The sequence below is a fragment of the Tachyglossus aculeatus genome, chromosome 1, assembly GCF_015852505.1.
Source record: "Tachyglossus aculeatus isolate mTacAcu1 chromosome 1, mTacAcu1.pri, whole genome shotgun sequence".
NCBI classification, from domain to species: domain Eukaryota; kingdom Metazoa; phylum Chordata; class Mammalia; order Monotremata; family Tachyglossidae; genus Tachyglossus; species Tachyglossus aculeatus.
The window spans coordinates 34,012,092-34,030,467 of NC_052066.1; the positions used below are offsets into that span (position 1 = coordinate 34,012,092).

The window sequence follows — 18,376 nt, forward strand, 5'->3', positions numbered from 1 at the left end:
ATCTATGCTTGAGGATGTGGCCTGAAGCTATAGTCAAAATTACTGGGAAACCCTCCCAACTCAACAGGGAAGGAATGCCCTTGAAAATTTTTGGGACATTCATCCAGGAACTACAGTATTCTTTCACATTCCTAGTAATTGGCTCTTTTGGTCTTTGATACTGCATTTAATGCAAATCTCCATAACCTTAGATTCGATTGTTTTAGACAATTGTACCATCTGTGGAGGAGATAGTTTACCGAACTCAGCCTCCATTTCAGTGTTATTTGACCTTGCCCCTCAAGCACTTGGGAGAAGTTTCAGGGAGCTCATACTCCTTTAATGATTCTTCAATCTTTTCTACTGAGCTTTTACTTCAATCTTTTCTTCATCCCCTCTGACAATATAAAAACATTCACCTGCCATCTCTGAGATTTCTTAACTGTTTTCAGTAAATCCTCAAAGAGCGTGAAACCTCTCTTGATATGCCTTATTCAGAAACTTATTTTTTTTAATGCATTCCTGTACAAATGTCAAGGTAGGAATGCCAAAAAGAAACAGAAACTCTGCTTTAAACTGTACTTGTTTTGAACAGAAGTATACTTATACTACACACACATATTAATCTATTTTCATAAATTATGAGACTGTGAGCTCATTGTGAACAGGGAATATGTCTGCTTATTGCTGTATTGTACTCTCCCAAACACGTAATGCAGTGCTCTGCACACAGTAACTGCTCAATAAATATGATTGAATGAATAATTATGATATATACTTTTTAGAATGTTTCATACATCACCCCCACACAGAAAAATACATATGCATACAAATATATAAAAATATATGCCTTTTTAGATAGAAAAAGTACCACTGATGCTACACAAGAATCACACATTCAAAAGTTTATAATGATGATGGTGATGGAATTACACATCAAGAATAATGGATGAGCTCAAGTCCAGAGGCTTCAGAACTGAGAACCCAGGTGAAGGATTTGACTCTAGTGATAGTGATTTGTGCAGTGCCACTTGCACTTTCTCATCCTTGCCAGGTAGGGAAACTGAGTCCCAGAGAGGCCAAGTAAATTGATCTTGCTCAAATGAAAGAATCTTAGATCCTCCCCACGTTTTCCCCCACTCCCGACAACTATTGGTCGTTTCGAATGCCTTATCTTGAGGAATATCATAGGATTAATCAATAATTTAAATTACACACTTGGTCCATCATCCTATTAGAAGAGTTACCCAAGGTACCTTTGTCCATCAGAATATATTATTGTTTTTAAGCAAAATGTTGGATTAGGAAAGTCCTATGCTCAGCACTCCACTGAGATTAGGTGAGGGCACTGCTGATGTAACATCATCAATTGTATTTATTGAGCGCTTACTATGTGCAGAGCACTGTACTAAGTGCTTGGGAAGTACAAATTGGCAACATATAGAGACAGTCCCTACCCAACAGTGGGCTCACAGTCTAAAAGGGGGAGACAGAGAACGAAACCAAACATACTAACAAAATAAAATAAATAGAATAGATATGTACAAATAAAATAAATAAATAAATAAATAAATAGAGTAATAAATATGTACAAACATATATACATATATACAGGTGTATATACAGGTGTATATATATACATGTATACATATATACAGGTGTATATATACTGATGTAACATGACAGTGGTCCCTTTGCTAGTCCCTCTAGACTGCAAGCTCCTCCACTACACTAAGCTCCTCATGAACGTGTCTACCAAATCAGTGGAATTGTACTTTCCCAAGCACATGGTTCAGTGCTCTGAAACAATAAGCGCTCAGTAAATGCCATTGATTGATTGATTGCTCACAGGCCTGTCTGCGTATCAGCCTTTTCCATTTCTCCACTCTACCCACTAAGCGTGGCAAGGCCCTGGTGATCTGGGTGTCACCACAGCAGTGTGGGAGTCAAGACAGGCAGGGTGGCAGAAAGCTCACCTCCTCCAGGAGGCCTTCCCAGACTGAGCCCCCTCCTTCCTCTACCTCTCCTCCCCCCCCATCCCCCCCACCTTACCTCCTTCCCCTCCCCACAGCACCTGTATATATGTATATATGTTTGTACGTATTTATTACTCTATTTTATTTGTACACATTTATTCTATTTATTTTATTTTGTTAATATGTTTTGTTTCATTGTCTGTCTCCCCCTTCTAGACTGTGAGCCCGCTGTTGGGTAGGGACCGTCTCTATGTGTTGCCGACTTGTACTTCCCAAGCGCTTAGTACAGTGCTCTGCACAAAGTAAGCGCTCAATAAATACGATTGAGTGAATGAATGAATGAATGAGCCTGTCCACCCTTCTGGGACTCAACCTGGACCAATCAGGAAATCTGATACAAGGAAGAACTTGTCCACATTGACTGTTTTGTCTTAATAGAGCCTGGGAGTCAGAAGGACCTGGGTTCCAATCCCATTTCTGCCAATTACTTTCTGTGTGTCCTTGGGCAAATTACTTAAATTATCTGTGCCTCATTTTCCTCCACTGTAAAATGGGAATTAAATACTTGTTCTCCCTCTTACTTAGAACATCAGCTCCTTGAGGGACAGGGACGGTGTCCAACCTAATTAACTTGTACCTACCCAAGTACTTTGAACAGTATTTGACATATAATATTATTATTAAAACTACTACTACTATCACTAATAATAATTGTGGTATTAGTTAAGCACTTACTATGTGCTGAGCACTGTACTTAGAACTGAACTTAGAATAGTGACTTTTCTGTCACTGTAGATGGTGCTACCCTCCTTCCCATCTCACAAGCCCGCAACCTTGGTGTCATCCTCGACTCTGCTCTCTCATTCACCCCACACATCCAACCCATCACCAAAGCCTGCTGGTCTCACCTCCACAGCATCGTCAAGATCCGCCTTCCAAACCACTACGTTGCTGGTTCAATCTCTCATACTATCCCGACTGGATTACTGCATTCACCTCCTCTTTGATCTCCCTTCCTCCTGTCTCTCTCCGCTTCAGTCTATAATTCACCCTGCTGCCCGGATTATCTTTGTACAGAAATGTTCTGGGCATGTCACTCCCCTCCTCAAAAATCTCCAGTGGCTGCCTGTCAACCTACTCATCAAGCAAAAACTCCTCACTCCCGGCTCCAAGGCTGTCCATCACCTCACCCCCTCCTACCTCACCTCCCTTCTCTCCTTCTACATCCCAGCCCACACCCTCCGCTCCTCTGCTGCTAACCTCCTCACTGGGCCTCGTTCTTGCCTGTCCTGCCATCGACCCCCAGCCCACGTCCTTCCCCTGCCCTGGAATGCCCTCCCTCCACACATCCACCAAACTAGCTCTCTTCCTCCCTTCAAGGCACTACTGAGAACTCACCTCCTTCAGGCGGCCTTCCCAGACTGAGCCCCTTTTTTTCCTCTCCTCCTCCCCATCGCCCCCCGCCCTACCTCCTTCCCATTTCCATAGCACTTGTATATATTTGCACGTATTTATTACTCTTTTGACTTTACTTATACGTATTTACTACTCTATTTTATTAATTATGTGCACATAGCTATAATTCTATTTATTCTGATGGTTTTGACACCTGTCTACATGTTTTGTCCTGTTGTCTGTCTCCCCGTTCTAGACTGTGAGCCCGTTGTTGGGTAGGTGTCATTTCTATATGTTGCCGACTTGTACTTCCCAAGCACTTAGTACAGTGCTCTGCACACAGTAAGTGCTCAATAAATATGATTGAATAAATGAACTGGGTTGTATTCAAGCAAAACCTGATGGATACAGTCCCTATCCCACATGGAACTCACAGTCTTAAACAGATGAGGTGACTGTGGCACAGAGAAGCGAAGTGACTTGCCTAAGATCACACAACAGACAAGTAGAGGAGCTGGGATTAGAACCTATGACCTTCTGACTCTCAGGCCTGTGCTCTATCCACTATGAGTAAGTGCATAACAAACACTATAAAAAAAATCGAAGCTGCAGGCTCAATTAGGGTAATGATTGCAGGCACCGGAGCCCAGATTCGGTTAAAATGTGAAAGTCCTCAGGACACTGAGGACCTGCCCCACTCCCCCTTTCCACCTGCTTTCACATGAATTGCAATTCTCAATTGCAAGCCACCAGTGGGAACTGGGAGATAATTTGAAAAATAGCAAGTCCTCGCCTTCTTCAATCAAATTCCTCTGTTCCAGACCTTACTTGGTTCTCTCTCAGCTAAATTACGCAAGTAGAAGAAATTCCTTTCAATAATTCCTCTAGATGGTGAACTGGGATTTCACTGTTCCCTTTCTAGGCCAATTTCAACCTTAGCAGGTTCAGGGCTCAGACACAGATTCCAATCTCCCCCATTAGATTACAAACTCCTTGAGGGCAAGTTACATGAGTCTTGCTACTGTTTCACTCTTCCAAGTGCTTAGTATGAAGAGCAGTATTCAGTAAGTGTTCAAAAAATGCCATCGGTTGATTGATTGCCTACAGATCCCGAGGTAAACCTGGGGACAAATTAAGGACTGCCTGGATAGTTGAATTTAAAGGACTTTAAAAGATGACATGAGCAGCTGGATAATTCATTCATTCATTCAGTCATATTTATTGAGCGCTTACTGTGTGCAGAGCACTGTACTAAGTGCTTGGGAAGTACAAATCGGCAACATATAGAGACGGTGACTACCCAACAATGGGCTCACAGTCTAGAAGGGGGAGACAGACAACAAAACTAAACAAAACAAAACATGCAGACAGGTGTCAAAATCATCCAAACAGAATTATAACTCTATGCACATCACTAGCGGGAAGCAGCGTTGCTCGGTGGAAAGAGCCTGGGCTTTGTAGTCAGAGGTCAGGGGTTCAAATCCCGGCTCCGCCAACAGTCAGCTGTGTGACTTTGGGCAACTCACTTCACTTCTCTGGGCCTCAGTTCCCTCATCTGTAAAATGGGGATTAAAACTGTGAGCCCCCCGCGGGACAACCTGATCACCTTGTAACCTCCCCAGCGCTTAGAACAGAGCTTTGCACATAGTAAGCGCTTAATAAATATTATTATTATTATTATTAACAAAATAAACTGAATAGTAAATATGTACAAGTACAATAAATAGAGTAATAAATCTGTACAAATATATACAAATGTTGTGGGGAGGGGAAGGAGTTAGGGCGGGGGGTGATGGGAACTAGGAAAGGAAAAAGGGGGCTCAGTCTGGGAAGGCTTCCTGGAGGAGGTGAGCTCTCAGTAGGGCTTTGAAGGGAGGAAGAGAGCTAGCTTGATGGATTTGTGGAGGGAGGCTATTCCAGGCCATGGGAAGGATGTAGGCCAGAGGTCGACAGCGGGACAGGCGAGAATGAGGCACAATGAGGAGGTTAGCAGCAGAGGAGTGGAAGGTGCGGGCCGGGATGTAGAAGGAGAGAACGGAGGTGAGGTAGGAGGGGGCGAGGTGATAGCCTTGGAGCCAAGAGTGAGGAGTTTTTGCTTGATTCGTAGGTTGACAGGCAACCACTGGAGATTTTTGAGGAGGGAAGTAACATGCCCAGGGTGTTTCTGTACAAAGGTAATCCGGGCAGCAGAGTGAAGTATAGACTGAAGTGGGGCCTTTCATTTCTTTTATAACAAGCACAATCCCTTCTAACATATCATGTTTTCATTATACCGTTCAATTCATGTGAGATAAGCTGTCATATGAGAACTTCTGTGGAAAACACTCTTAGCAGTTCCACGATGGATTTGGTGCATCTTGTGCTAAGAATCGTTGATCAGGCAAATCTTTCAAGAGGACACCCATGCCCATCGTCCCCGTCAGCTCTTTCTTATATTTAACTCCCTTCTCAGGCCCCCGGTTCCTCCCCCTCCTCCTTCCCTCACCCCCAACGATCTGGCCTCCTACTTCATTAACAAAATTAAATCCATCAGGTCCGACCTCCCCAAAGTCTCTTCCCCCCTTTCTCCAACCCCCCGGCTCTCAACACTCTCTGCCACTCTCCCATCTTTCCCAGCAGAATCCTCAGATGAGATCTCCTCCCTCCTCTCAAGTGCTACTCCGGCCACCTGTGCTTCTGACCCCATTCTCTCTCATCTTATGAAATCTCTCGCCCCGTCCCTCCTTCACTTCCATATTCAACTGCTCACTCTCTACTGGTTCCTTCCCCTATTGAGCACTCACCTCCTCCAGGAGGCCTTCCCAGACTGAGCCCCCTCCTTCCTCTCCACGCCCCCCGGCCCTACCTCCTTCCCCTCCCCACAGCACCTGTACATATGTTTGTACAGATTTATTACTCTATTTATTTTACTTGTACAGATTTACTATTCTATTTATTTTGTTTTGTTAATATGTTTTGTTTTGTTGTCTGTCTCCCCCTTCTAGACTGTTAGCCTGCTGTTGGGTAGGGACCGTCACTATATGTTGCCAACTTGTACTTCCCAAGCGCTTAGTACAGTGCTCTGCACACAGTAAGCGCTCAATAAATATGAATGAATGAATGAATGGAGCTGTTTATAGCACCTTCTGCTGCCTGCATACTTTAAATCATGAAGTCATCCGACCTTCTGACCAGGGGTCAGCCGCTGACCTATAGCCCTGAAATGCCCTTCTTCCTCTAGCATCCAACAGAAAATGACTCTCCTCTCTTCAAGGACTTATTGAAGGCATACCTCCTCCAAGAGGTCTTCCCTGACTAAGCCCTTCTCTCCTGTTCTCCCACTCCCTTCTTTGTCACCCTGACTTGCTCCCTTTATTCATTCATTCAATCATATTTATTGAGTGCTTACTGTGTGCAGAGCACTGTGCTAAGCGCTTATTCATCCCACTCTCAGACCCACAACACTTATTTATATATCTGTAATCGTAGTGGATAGAGCACGGGCCTGAGAGTCAGAAGGTCATGAGTTCTAATCCCGGCTTGTCCACTTGTCTGCTGTGTGTCCTTGGGCAAGTCATTTTGCTTATCTGTAAAATGGGGATTGAGACTGTGAGCCCCATGTGGGACAGGGACTGTGTCCAACCTGATTTGCTTGTATCAACCCCAACACTTAGTACAGTGTCTGGCACATAGTTAAGTGTTTAAAAAATACCATCGTTATCATTATTATTATTTATTTATATTAATGTCTGTCTCCCCCTCTAGACTGTGTGGAAACACAATAGTCAAGGTCTTGCATTTGTCTCCCCTCTCTCTCTGACCTTTTCTTTCAGAAAAGACCTGCTTGACTGCCTTTGAGTGTGCTTGATTACTTGATTGACTCAAGTCAAGCACACCACAACATATCTTAGCATAGAAACCAAAGACAAGATAGTCAAGACCCTTGGCCCTGTTTATCAGTAGTATTGGATCAGCTAGAAAACAAATCAGGTCCTAACAAAGCAGGTCAAGGGCTGAATGAGAAAATGCCTATAATAATAATAATGATGATGGCATTTATTAAGTGCTAACTATGTGCAAAGCACTGTTCTAAGCACTGGAGAGGTTACAAAGTGATCAGTGTCCCACAGGGGGCTCACAGTCTTAATCCCCATTTTACAGATGGGGTAATTGAGGCACAGAGAAGTTAAGTGACTTGCCCAAAGTCACAGAGCTGACAATTGGTGGAGCCGGGATTGGAGCCCCTGACCTCTGACTCCAAAGCCCAGGCTCTTTCCACCGAACCAAAATAATGATGGTATTTGTTAAGTGCTTACTATGTGCAAGGCACTGTTCTAAGCGCTGGGGAGGTTACAAGGTGATCAGCTTGTCCCACGTGGGGCTCCCAGTCTTCATCCCCATTTTATGGATGAGGTAACTGAGGCCCAGAGAAGTTAAGTGACTTGCCCAAAGTCACACAGCTGACAAGTGACGGAGCCGGAATTTGAACCCATGACCTCTGACTCCAAAGCCCGGGCTCTTTCTACTGAGCCACTCTGCTTCTCGTACCGAGCCATGCTGCTTCTCGTGCCCATGGGACTTTCTGCTTTCTATCCTAAAGTATTTTTTGTATTGTACTCTTCTGATTACTATGAATGCTGTACTAACTATATAAAGAAACTCCGTAGTGCTTGAAGTTGAGCTGGCCTTAACTAGCAGAGGAAACTCTGCCCATCAACCACTACTTCCTACTAGTATTAGAAGAAGCGCTAGTAGTGATACGCGTGTCTCTGACACACCCTTTTAAACACCATTAAGTGTTCTTAATACTTTTCTTCCACAACTGTAAGCTCATTGTGGGTAGGAAATGAGTGTGTTATATTGCTACATTCTACTCTCCCAAACACTTAGTGCAGTGCTCTGCTCTGCCCACAGCAAGTGCTCAGGAAATGTTTGGTTATGTTTGGTTTTGTTCTCTGTCTCCCCCTTTTAGACTGTGAGCCCACTGTTGGGTAGGGACTGTCTCTATATGTTGCCAATTTGTACTTCCCAAGCACTTAGTACAGTGCTCTGCACATAGTAAGCGCTCAATAAATACGATTGATGATGATGATGATGAAGAAATACAATTGATTGATTGATTGATTGATTGACTGACTTTCCTCTGGAGCCAATCCCTCAACAGGGACCCAAGTAAAGGTCACCAGAGCCGGGGCTCTCCCGGGTGGGTATGAAGAGCTGATGCCACAACTACCACTGACACGTGGAACTGTGGGAGGGGTTGGAGCTGGAACCTCCGCAGAAAGTGAGCCCCATGTTGCCGTCAACTTGTGCCACTTAGTCAGGGAGAGGTGGGGTCTTGTTGGGAGAAGCAGCTTGGCTTAGTGGAAAGAGCACGAGCTTGGGAGTCAGAGGTCGTGGGTTCTAATCCCAGCTCCGTCACTTATCAGCTGTGTGACTTGGGCAAGGCAATTAACTTCTCTGCGCCTCAGTTACCTCATCCGGAAAATGGAGATTAAGACTGTGAGCCCCACATGGGACAACCTGATTACCTCAATCAATCAGTCAATCGTATTTATTGAGCGCTTACTGTGTGCAGAGCACTGTACTAAGCACTTAGGAAGTACAAGTTGGCAACCTCGTTTCCACCCCAGCGCTTAGAACAGTGCTTGGCACATAGTAAGTGCCCAACAAATACCATCAGTATGAGGAGCAGCGTGGCTTCATAGAAAGAGCCCGGGCTTGGGAGTCAGAGGTCATGGGTTCTAATACCGACTCCACCACTTGTCAGCTGTGTGACTTTGGGCAAGTCACTTAACATCTCTGTGCCTCAGTTACCTCATCTGTAAAATGAGGATTATGACTGTGATTCCGACATGGGACAACCTGCTTACTTTGCATCTACCCCGTGTTTGGAACAGTGATTGGCATATAGTAAGTGCTTAACAAATACTAATATTCATTCAATCAATCGTATTTATTGAATGCTCACTGTGTGCAGAGCACTGTACTAAGCACTTGGGAAGTACAAGTCAGCAACCTATAGAGACGGTCCCTACCTAACAACGGGCTCACAGTCTAGAAGGGTTATTATTGTCATTATTATTATTATTAATAATATTATTATTATTATTAAATGCCACACCTACCTATGTATAGGTAGAACTGATTGGGGCACCCAGACAAATTGGTAAACCAAACACCTCTCATGTAAATCGCACCCCCATCATGGACCCCACTGTAGTAATTGCCCTCAACTGCTAGTAGAGGACAATTAACTCCAAGCGAGGAGCACAGGGATGTTTCAACTATAGTATAGAGTAGGATTTGGGGAAGATACTTGTACTATAACATAATGATCACAAATCAGAAGCTTGGTCTTTTCCATCAGTGGAAGTCATTAGATACCAGTGCCAGTTGTTAGGAGCAGATGAAAGATCTGGCTTAAAATGAAGGATGTCCTACTTAATGAGGGTAAGGTGGGAAGTAAGCAGAATCACTGAGTCTAAGAAAATTAATTAAAATTGTCTCAAACTGCTTGCTTCAGCAAGACTAACTCTCAGTCTTACATGATTGCAGAAGCAATTTGATGAAATTGAAAATAAAATCATATTGAAGTTTGATTAATTGCCACATACACTTTTATTTATCTGAGTAGTGCATTTTATTAATAGACAAAATTATCCTCGTTGGACTTTTAAAAATATTGTAAAAGATTTGCTCTTCGTTAGTGAAGCATCCTATGATATATGTGTCTGTTACCATTCTCCCTTTCTTATATCAGTCAGTAGATCTACAGAGCTCCCTTTCTAGCTCTTGCTCTTTTCTCTCATGTTTACTCATTCTGCTGCAGTGTATTCTTCAAAGCATTTAGTACACAGTAAGTGCTCAATAAAAACCATTAATTGATGGATTTTCCTTTTCTTTGTCTCTATTGTTCTCTTTCTCTTCTGCTTTTCACATCTCTACTTTATTCAGTTACACTATTAAGGTCTCCAAAATGAAATCACCTGAAAAATCAGTCTCACCTTCACTGTACCCTGTTTTTTTATTGGAGGAATAGTAAATGTATAGCAATATAAATCAATCAATCAATCGTATTTATTGAGCGCTTACTGTGTGCAGAGCACTGTACTATGCACTTGGGAAGTACAGGTTGGCAACATATAGAGACAGTTCCTACCCAACAGTGGGCTCACAGTCTAGAAGGGGGAGACAGAGAACAAAACAAACATATTAACAAAATAAAATAAATAGAATAGATATGTACAAGTAAAATAAATAAATAAATAGAGTAATAAATATGTACAAACATATATACATATATACAGGTGCTGTGGGGAGGGGAAGGAGGTAAGGTGGGGAGGATGGGGAGGATGGGGAGAGGAAGGTGGGGGCTTAGTGTGGGAAGGCCTCCTGGAGGAGGTGAGCTCTCAGTAGGGCCTTGAAGGGAGGAAGAGAGCTAGCTTGGCGGAGGGGCAGAGGGAGGGCATTCCAGGCCAGGGGGAGGACCTGGGCCGGGGGTCGACGGTGGGACAGGCGAGAACGAGGCACAGTGAGGAGATTAGCGGCAGAGGAGCGGAGGGTGCGGGCTGGGCTGGAGAAGGAGAGAAGCAAGGTGAGGTAGGAGGGGGCGAGGTGATGGACTGCGCATCAGGCAGAAACTCCTCACCCTGGGCTTCAAGACTGTCCATCACCTCGCCCCCTCCTACCTCACCTCCCTTCTCTCCTTCTCCAGCCCAGCCCGCACCCTCCGCTCCTCTGCAGCTAATCTCCTCACCGGGCCTAGTTCTCACCTGTCCCGCCGTCGACCCCCAGCCCACATCATCCCCCTGGCCTGGAATGCCCTCCCTCCCAACATCAACCGAGCTAGCTCTCTTCCTCCCTTCAATGCCCTACTGAGAGCTCACCTCTTCCAGGAGGCCTTCCCAGACTGAGCCCCCTCCTTCCTCTCCCCCTCACCCCCCTCTACATCCCCCTGTCTTGCCTCCTTCCCTTCCCCACAGCACCTGTATATATGTATATATGATTGTACATATTTATTACTCTATTTATTTTACTTGTACATATCTATTCTATTTATTTTATTTTGTTAATATGTTTGGTTTTGTTCTCTGTCTCCCCCTTCTAGACTGTGAGCCCACTGTTGGGTAGGGACCATCTCTATATGTTGCCAACTTGCACTTCCCAAGCGCTTAGTACAGTGCTCTGCACACAGTAAGCACTCAATAAATATGATTGATTGATTGATTGATTGAGGAGTTTCTGCCTGATGCGTAGGTTGATTGGTAGCCACTGGAGATTTTTGAGGAGGGTAGTAACATGCCCAGAGTGTTTCTGGACAAAGACAATCCAGGCAGCAACGTGAAGTATGGATTGAAGTGGGAAGAGTCAGGACAATGGGAGATCAGAGAGGAGGCTGATATAGTAATCCAGACGGGATAAGATGAGAGCTTGAATGAGCAGGGTAGCGGATTGGTTGGAGAGGAAAGGGCGGATCTTGGCAATATTGTGGAGGTGAGACTGGCAGGTTTTGGTATCGGATTGGAAGTGAGGGGTGAATGAGAGAGCGGAGTCAAGGACGACACCAAGTTTGTGGGCTTGTGAGATGGGAAGGATGGTAGTGCCATCAACAGTGATGGGAAAGTCAGGGAGAGGGCAGGGTTTGGGAGGGAAGACAAGGAGTTCAGTCTTGGACATGTTGAGTTTTAGGTGGCGGCCAGACATCCAGATGAAGATTTCCTTGAGGCAGGAGGGGATGGGAGCCTGGCGGGAGGGAGAGAGAGCAGGAGCAGAGATGTAGATTTGGGTGTCATCAGTGCAGAGATGATAGTTTAAGCCATGGGAGTGAATGAGGTCACCAAGGGAATGAGTGTAGATTGAGAACAGGAGGGGACCAAGAACTGAACCTTGAGGAACCCCTACAGTAAGGGGATGGGGGCGGGGGGAGGAGGAGCCTGCAGAAGAGACTGAGAATGAATGGCCGGAGAGATAAGAGGAGAACCAGGAGAGGATGGAGTCTGTGAAGCCAAGAATAATAATAATAATAATAATAATAGCATTTATTAAGCGCTTACTATGTGCAAAGCACTGTACTCTCCCATATGCTTAGTACAGTGCTCTGCACACAGTAAGTGCTTAATAAGTATGATTGTCTGACTGGTTTTCTTATGACATTTGATAATGGTAATAATACTAATGATGACATTTGTTAAGCACTTACTGTGTGCCAGACACTGTTCTAAGTGCTGGGATAGATACAAGATAATCAGGTTGGACACACTCTCTGTTCCACATAGGGCTCACAGTCTTAATCTCCATTTTACAGGTAGGGAACCAAGGCACAGAGAAGTTCAGTGACTTGTCCAAGGTCACACAGCAGACAAGTAGCAAAGCTGGCACTGCAGCTTCCCCTACCTGAAATTTATTTTAACGATTTTCTCCCCCATTAGATTTTAAGCTCTTTTAGGACAAGAATGTATTTACCAACTCTACTGCATAAACTCTGTTTATTATTGTATCATACTCTCCCAAGCACTTAGTACAGTGCTCTGCACACAGCAAGCACTCAATAAATACGATTGAATAAACTGCATTATTTTCTCAAAAGCATTTAGTACAGATGTCTGCACATAGTAAGTACTCAATAAGTATCACTGATTGATTGATTGTGGAAAGAGCATGGGCTTTGGAGTCAGAGGTCATGGGTTCAAATCCTGACTCCACCAATTGTCAGCTCTGTGACTTTGGGCTAGTCACTTAACTTCTCTGTGCCTCAGTTACCTCATCGGTAAAATGGGGATGAAGACCGTGAGCCCCCTGTGGGACAACCTGATCACCTTGTAACCTCCCCAGCACTTAGAACAGTGCTTTGCATATAGTAAGCACTTAATAAAGTGCTTTGGGGGTTCTAACCCAAGTACCTAGGCAACACAGAAGGGAGGGTGAATAGTCTGGAGTAAGTTTAGTCAGGAAAGTCTTGGAGGAGATATAATTTTAGTAAGGCTTGGGAGAATGGTGGCCTCTCAATCAATCAATCACATATAGTAAGCGTTAACTGTGTGCAGAGCACTAAGCTCTTGGGAGACCACAATTAAACAGAGTTGGTAGACATATTCCCTGGCCAGAGGAGATTCGAGACTAGATAGGTATGAAATGGGATAATGTTCCAGGCAGAAGGGAGGACACGCACAAGGGGTCGACTGGAAGTGAGATGGGGTTGAGGTACAGTCAGGAGGTTGGCATTAGAGGAGCAAAGTGCAGAGATTGGGGAGAGTGGGAGATGAGAAAGGTTAGGTAGAAAGAAAAGGCTTTTCATGGTATTTGTTAAGCCCTTATTATGTGTCAGCCACTGTTCTAAATGCTGGAGTAGATGATGATAATAAAAATTAGGTATTTTTTAAGCGCTTACTATGTGCCAAGCATTGTTAGCACTGAGGTTGATACAAGATAATCAGGTTGTCCCATGTGGGGCTCACAGTCCTAATCCCCATTTTACAGATGGAGTAATTGAGCCACAGAGAAATTAAGTGGCTTACCCAAGGTCATTCAGTAGACAAGTGGCGGAGCCAGAATTAGAACCCATGACCTCTGACTCCAAAGCCCATGCTCTTTCCACTGCTTCTCACTAAGCCATGCTGATAGAAATTTATCGGATTGGACACAGTTCCTATCCCTCAAGGGGCTCCCAGTCTTAGTAGGAAGGAGAAGGATTTAATCCCCATTTACTAGTTGAGGAGACTGAGGCACAGAGAAGTTAAGTGACTTGTCCAAGGTGACACAGCAAGCAATTGGAAGACTCAGTATTAGAACTCAGGTCCTTTGACCCCGAGGCCTGTGCTCTTTCCACCAGGCCATATTTAACATAGAGCCATGTTGAAGCACAGAGCATTTTCTTGGGGTGGTATTTCACCTACATCCCTCTACTCTTCCATATCTTACAGTGGCTTTCCATTTCCTGCATCAAGCAAAAATGCCTCAAAATTAACTTCAGGCCTCACCCCCAAGTCTCTACATCTTACATTCCCGCTCTTTTTACCTGCTACTCCAAAGTTCACTCTCTTCACTCCCCTCAAGATAACCTTCTAATTGTACTTCACTCCTGATTCGGCCATCCCCTCACTATCTCGATTCCCCTGGTCTGAGGATTTCTTTCACCCTCAGATTCATTCATTCATTCATTCATTCATTCATTCATTCATTCATTCAATCGTATTTATTGAGCACTTACTCTGTGCAGAACACTGTACTAAGCACTTGGGAAGTACAAGTTGGCAACATATAGAGACGGTCCCTACCCAACAGCGGGCTCACAGTCTATGAGGGGGAGATCTGTACTTTCATCTGTCCCAGTGCTTAGAACAGTGCTCGGCACATAGCGCCTAACAAATGCTATCATTATTATCATCCAACAGTTAAATTGTAAACCTTTTGTGGGCAGGAATGTGTCTGTTAAATTGTTGTGTTTTACCCCCCCCCAAACGCTTAGTACGGGGCTCAGCACACAGTAAGCACTCAAAAAATATGATTGATTGATTGATTGATTGATGGATTAACAACCTTCTCCATAATCAAAGCACCTGGGGGAGCAGTGTAGCTTAGTTGTAAGAGCACAGGGCTTGGAGTTAGAGGATCTGGTTTCTATTCCCAGCTCCACCACATACCTACTGTTTGACCTTAGGCAAGTCACTTCAGTTCTCTGTGCTTCAGTTCCCTCATCTGCAAAATAGGGACTCAATATATGTTCACCCTCCTACACAGATGTGAGCCCTGTGAGGGACAAGGGCTGTGACTGACCCGATCATTCTGTATCTTCCCCAGTGCTGGGAACAGTGCTTGACATATAGTAAGTGCTTAACAATCAATGAATATTATTAAAATCTCACTTCCTTTATCAAGCTTTTTCTGATTAATTCCCAATACCTAAGCTAAGCAGCATGGCAGAGTGGATAGAGCTTGAGTCTGGGAGTCACATGGTTGTTCGTTCTAATCCCAGGCTCTGCCCCATGTCTGCTATGTGACCTTGGTCAAGTCACTTTTCTGTGCCTCTGTTACCTCATCTGTAAAATGGGGATTGAGACTGTGAGCCCTATGTGGGACAGGGACTGTATTTTAATCCGCTTTGCTTATATCCACCCCAGTGCTTACTACAGTTCCTGGAACACAGTAAATCCTTAACAAACACCACGATTACTATTATTACACATTTTCCAATCCTTTTCACCTGCCCATTCTATCATCATAACTTGTGCATAGATTTATTTGAAATAGCTCAGCTGTAAATATTTTTGTAACTGTGTCCCTGATCATGTGTATTCAGTGCATTACATACAGTGTGTGCAGAGCACTGTACTAAGCACCTGGGAGAGTACAATATAACAGAGTTGGTAGACACAATCCCTGCCTCTCTGAGAGTGAACCCTGAAGCAGCCCACGCCATTGCTTACTGTCCAACACTGGGCCTGAATGCTAATGTTGTCAGACAAGCTGCTGTGAGGTCCCGATTCCTTTCCTAGTCATCTGGGGAAGAACTGAGACCCTCATCGAGGAACCAGAGTCCCTTGGGTGGGTTCCCTCTCAGCATCATTTTCAACAGCTCCTCAAGGTGACTCAATAGTCATTTTTTTCCAGGAATTGAGAAAATCTTACTAAGCTCTGTTCATTCATTCATTCATTCAATCATATTTATTGAGCACTTACTGTGTGCAGAGCACAGTACTAAGCACTTGGAAAATACAATTCAAGTCAGTTGTACTTCAAATCAATTCAAATCCCGGCTCCACTAATTGTCAGCTGTGTGACCTTGGGTAAGTCACTTCACTTCTCCATGCCTCAGTTACCTCATCTGTAAAATGGGGATTAATCAATCAATCAATCAATCAATCGTATTTATTGAGCGCTTACTGTGTGCAGAACACTGTACTAAACACTTGGGAAGTACAAGTTGGCAACATATAGAGACGGTCCCTTCCTAACAGTGGGCTCACAGTCTAGAAGGGGGAGACAGAGAACAAAACAAAACGTATTAACAAAATAAAATAAATAGATATGTACAAGTAAAATAAATAAATAAATAGAGTAATAAATATGTACAAACATATATACATATATACAGGTGCTGTGGGGAAGGGAAGGAGGTAAGACGGTGGGGATGGAGAAGGGGAGGAGGGGGAGAGGAAGAAGGGGGCTCAGTCCGGGAAGGATTAAGACTGTGAACCCCACATGGCACAACCTGATCACTTTGTATCTCCCCCCAGCGCTTAGAACAGTGCTTTGCACATAGTAAGCAATTAACAAATGCCATCATTATTATTATTATTACAATTCGGCAACAGATAGAGACTATCCCTACCCAACAATGAGCTCACAGTCTAGAAGGGGGAGACAGACAACAAAACAAAATAATTAGACGGGCATCAATAACATCAAAATAGAAACATTGAATTATAGATATACGCACGTCATTAATAGAATAAATAGAATAATAAATATGTACAAATATACACGATGGATTTCATTGCAGATTAATGCAAATAGGAAGAATTCAGGTTAGAGGTTTCTACTCTTCCCTTGATTATGTGGACCTGGTACTATTTTTCTTTCCAGAGGATGGAGGCAGTGTTGCTTAGTGGAAATAGTGGACTCTGCCACTCATCAGGTGTGTGACTTTGGGCAAGCCACTTAATGTCCCTGCGCCTCAGTTACCTCATCTGTAAAATGGGGATTAAGACTGTGAGCCCCATGTGGGACAACCTGATTACCTTGTATCTACCCCAGTGCTTAGAACAGTGCTTGGCACATAGCAAGTGCTTAACAAATACCATAATTAGCCTAGGGCTGGGAGTCAGGAGGCCTGAGTTCAAGTCCAAGCTCTATCAGAGACTTAACGTGTGACCTTGGGTAAATCACTTAACTTCTTTGGACCTCTGGATCCACTTCTGTAAAATGGAGATGAGATTGACTGGGAGTGTCCTGTGTAGAATGGAGATCGTGTCTGATCTCATAAGAATTTAATTCATGCCATAATACATAATACAATCCCCTTTACAAGGCCAAATATTCCTAAAAAATCAATAGTCACAAGGGTGGGTTGCAAAATACATTTATAAGTTGTGGATATACAATGATGTATACATTGTATACATTATAAAATGATGTGACTATTGAAGTGATTCTATTTCCAGAAAGAAATATCTGTTCTCATTTGATGAGTTCTTAGTGATGGTGAATAGATAGAAGACATTGAATTTAAAAATTGAAGACATTCTGGATCCCATTACTGAATGGAGAGTTTTTTTAAGTTATGAAAAAGATCTATTAAAACAAGACAAATATATGCAGATTAAAATGCAAAAACTTGCAGAGTTTTTGTGAGAATTTCTAAAGATCTAGATCTTACATCAGATATAGGCTTTGGTTAAAAGAATGTCTTAGAACTTTTCCAGATTAGTGATTTTAACCAGGATCCACATCAGACATCTTTACATGGAGATTTTGTTCTTTTTTAGCACTGAAAGCTGCATTTGATGAGAAAAGCCTGTTCCCCAAAGAAATCCTGGATCGTGAACAAAAGGCAAAGCAATTGTATCAGCAAACATGTAGCAAGGGGAAGATAAAAAGAGAAACAAGAATCAAGAAAAATTGAGAGACAAATAAATGTTCCCTTTTCAAAAGTTGTAAATATGAAGAAGGGCACCCAGAAAGAAATGAAGGCACTGACTCTGTATTATCCACTGACTCTGTATCAACACTTTTAAACTTGAACATTCAAAACCTTTAATTACCATCAAAGTGTGTTTTGTGAAGTTTTCATCTATGATCACTTATTTCTCTATGTTTTCTAAATTCCTATTAAAGATAGTTCTGATGGAATTACCTTATTAATGCTTTCTAACCCCAATGCTCCTGCATATAAAGGCTAGCAAGGTCACGAACAAACAGTTCAGATAAGAAAATTAGAAATGGAAATCCCTCAGCTGGTTTTCCTATATACTGGAAAATAAAAGATTGTTCCCTTTTGTTGCTTCCAGTTACTTATTCAGCGACTTCATCCTGATGAATCTGTTCTT

At 43.3% G+C, this 18,376-nt stretch overlaps 1 protein-coding gene across 1 annotated transcript in view; it reads left to right on the forward strand.

The window, feature by feature from the left end:
• WDR49 (WD repeat domain 49) overlaps positions 1-17,952 on the forward strand; it is a 195,608-nt gene extending 177,656 nt beyond the window's left edge. The window contains exon 18 of the mRNA XM_038750316.1: positions 17,816-17,952. Coding sequence (XP_038606244.1) covers positions 17,816-17,952 — 137 coding nt within the window. The remainder of the gene's footprint in view (positions 1-17,815) is intronic.
• The last annotated feature ends 424 nt before the right edge of the window (positions 17,953-18,376 follow it).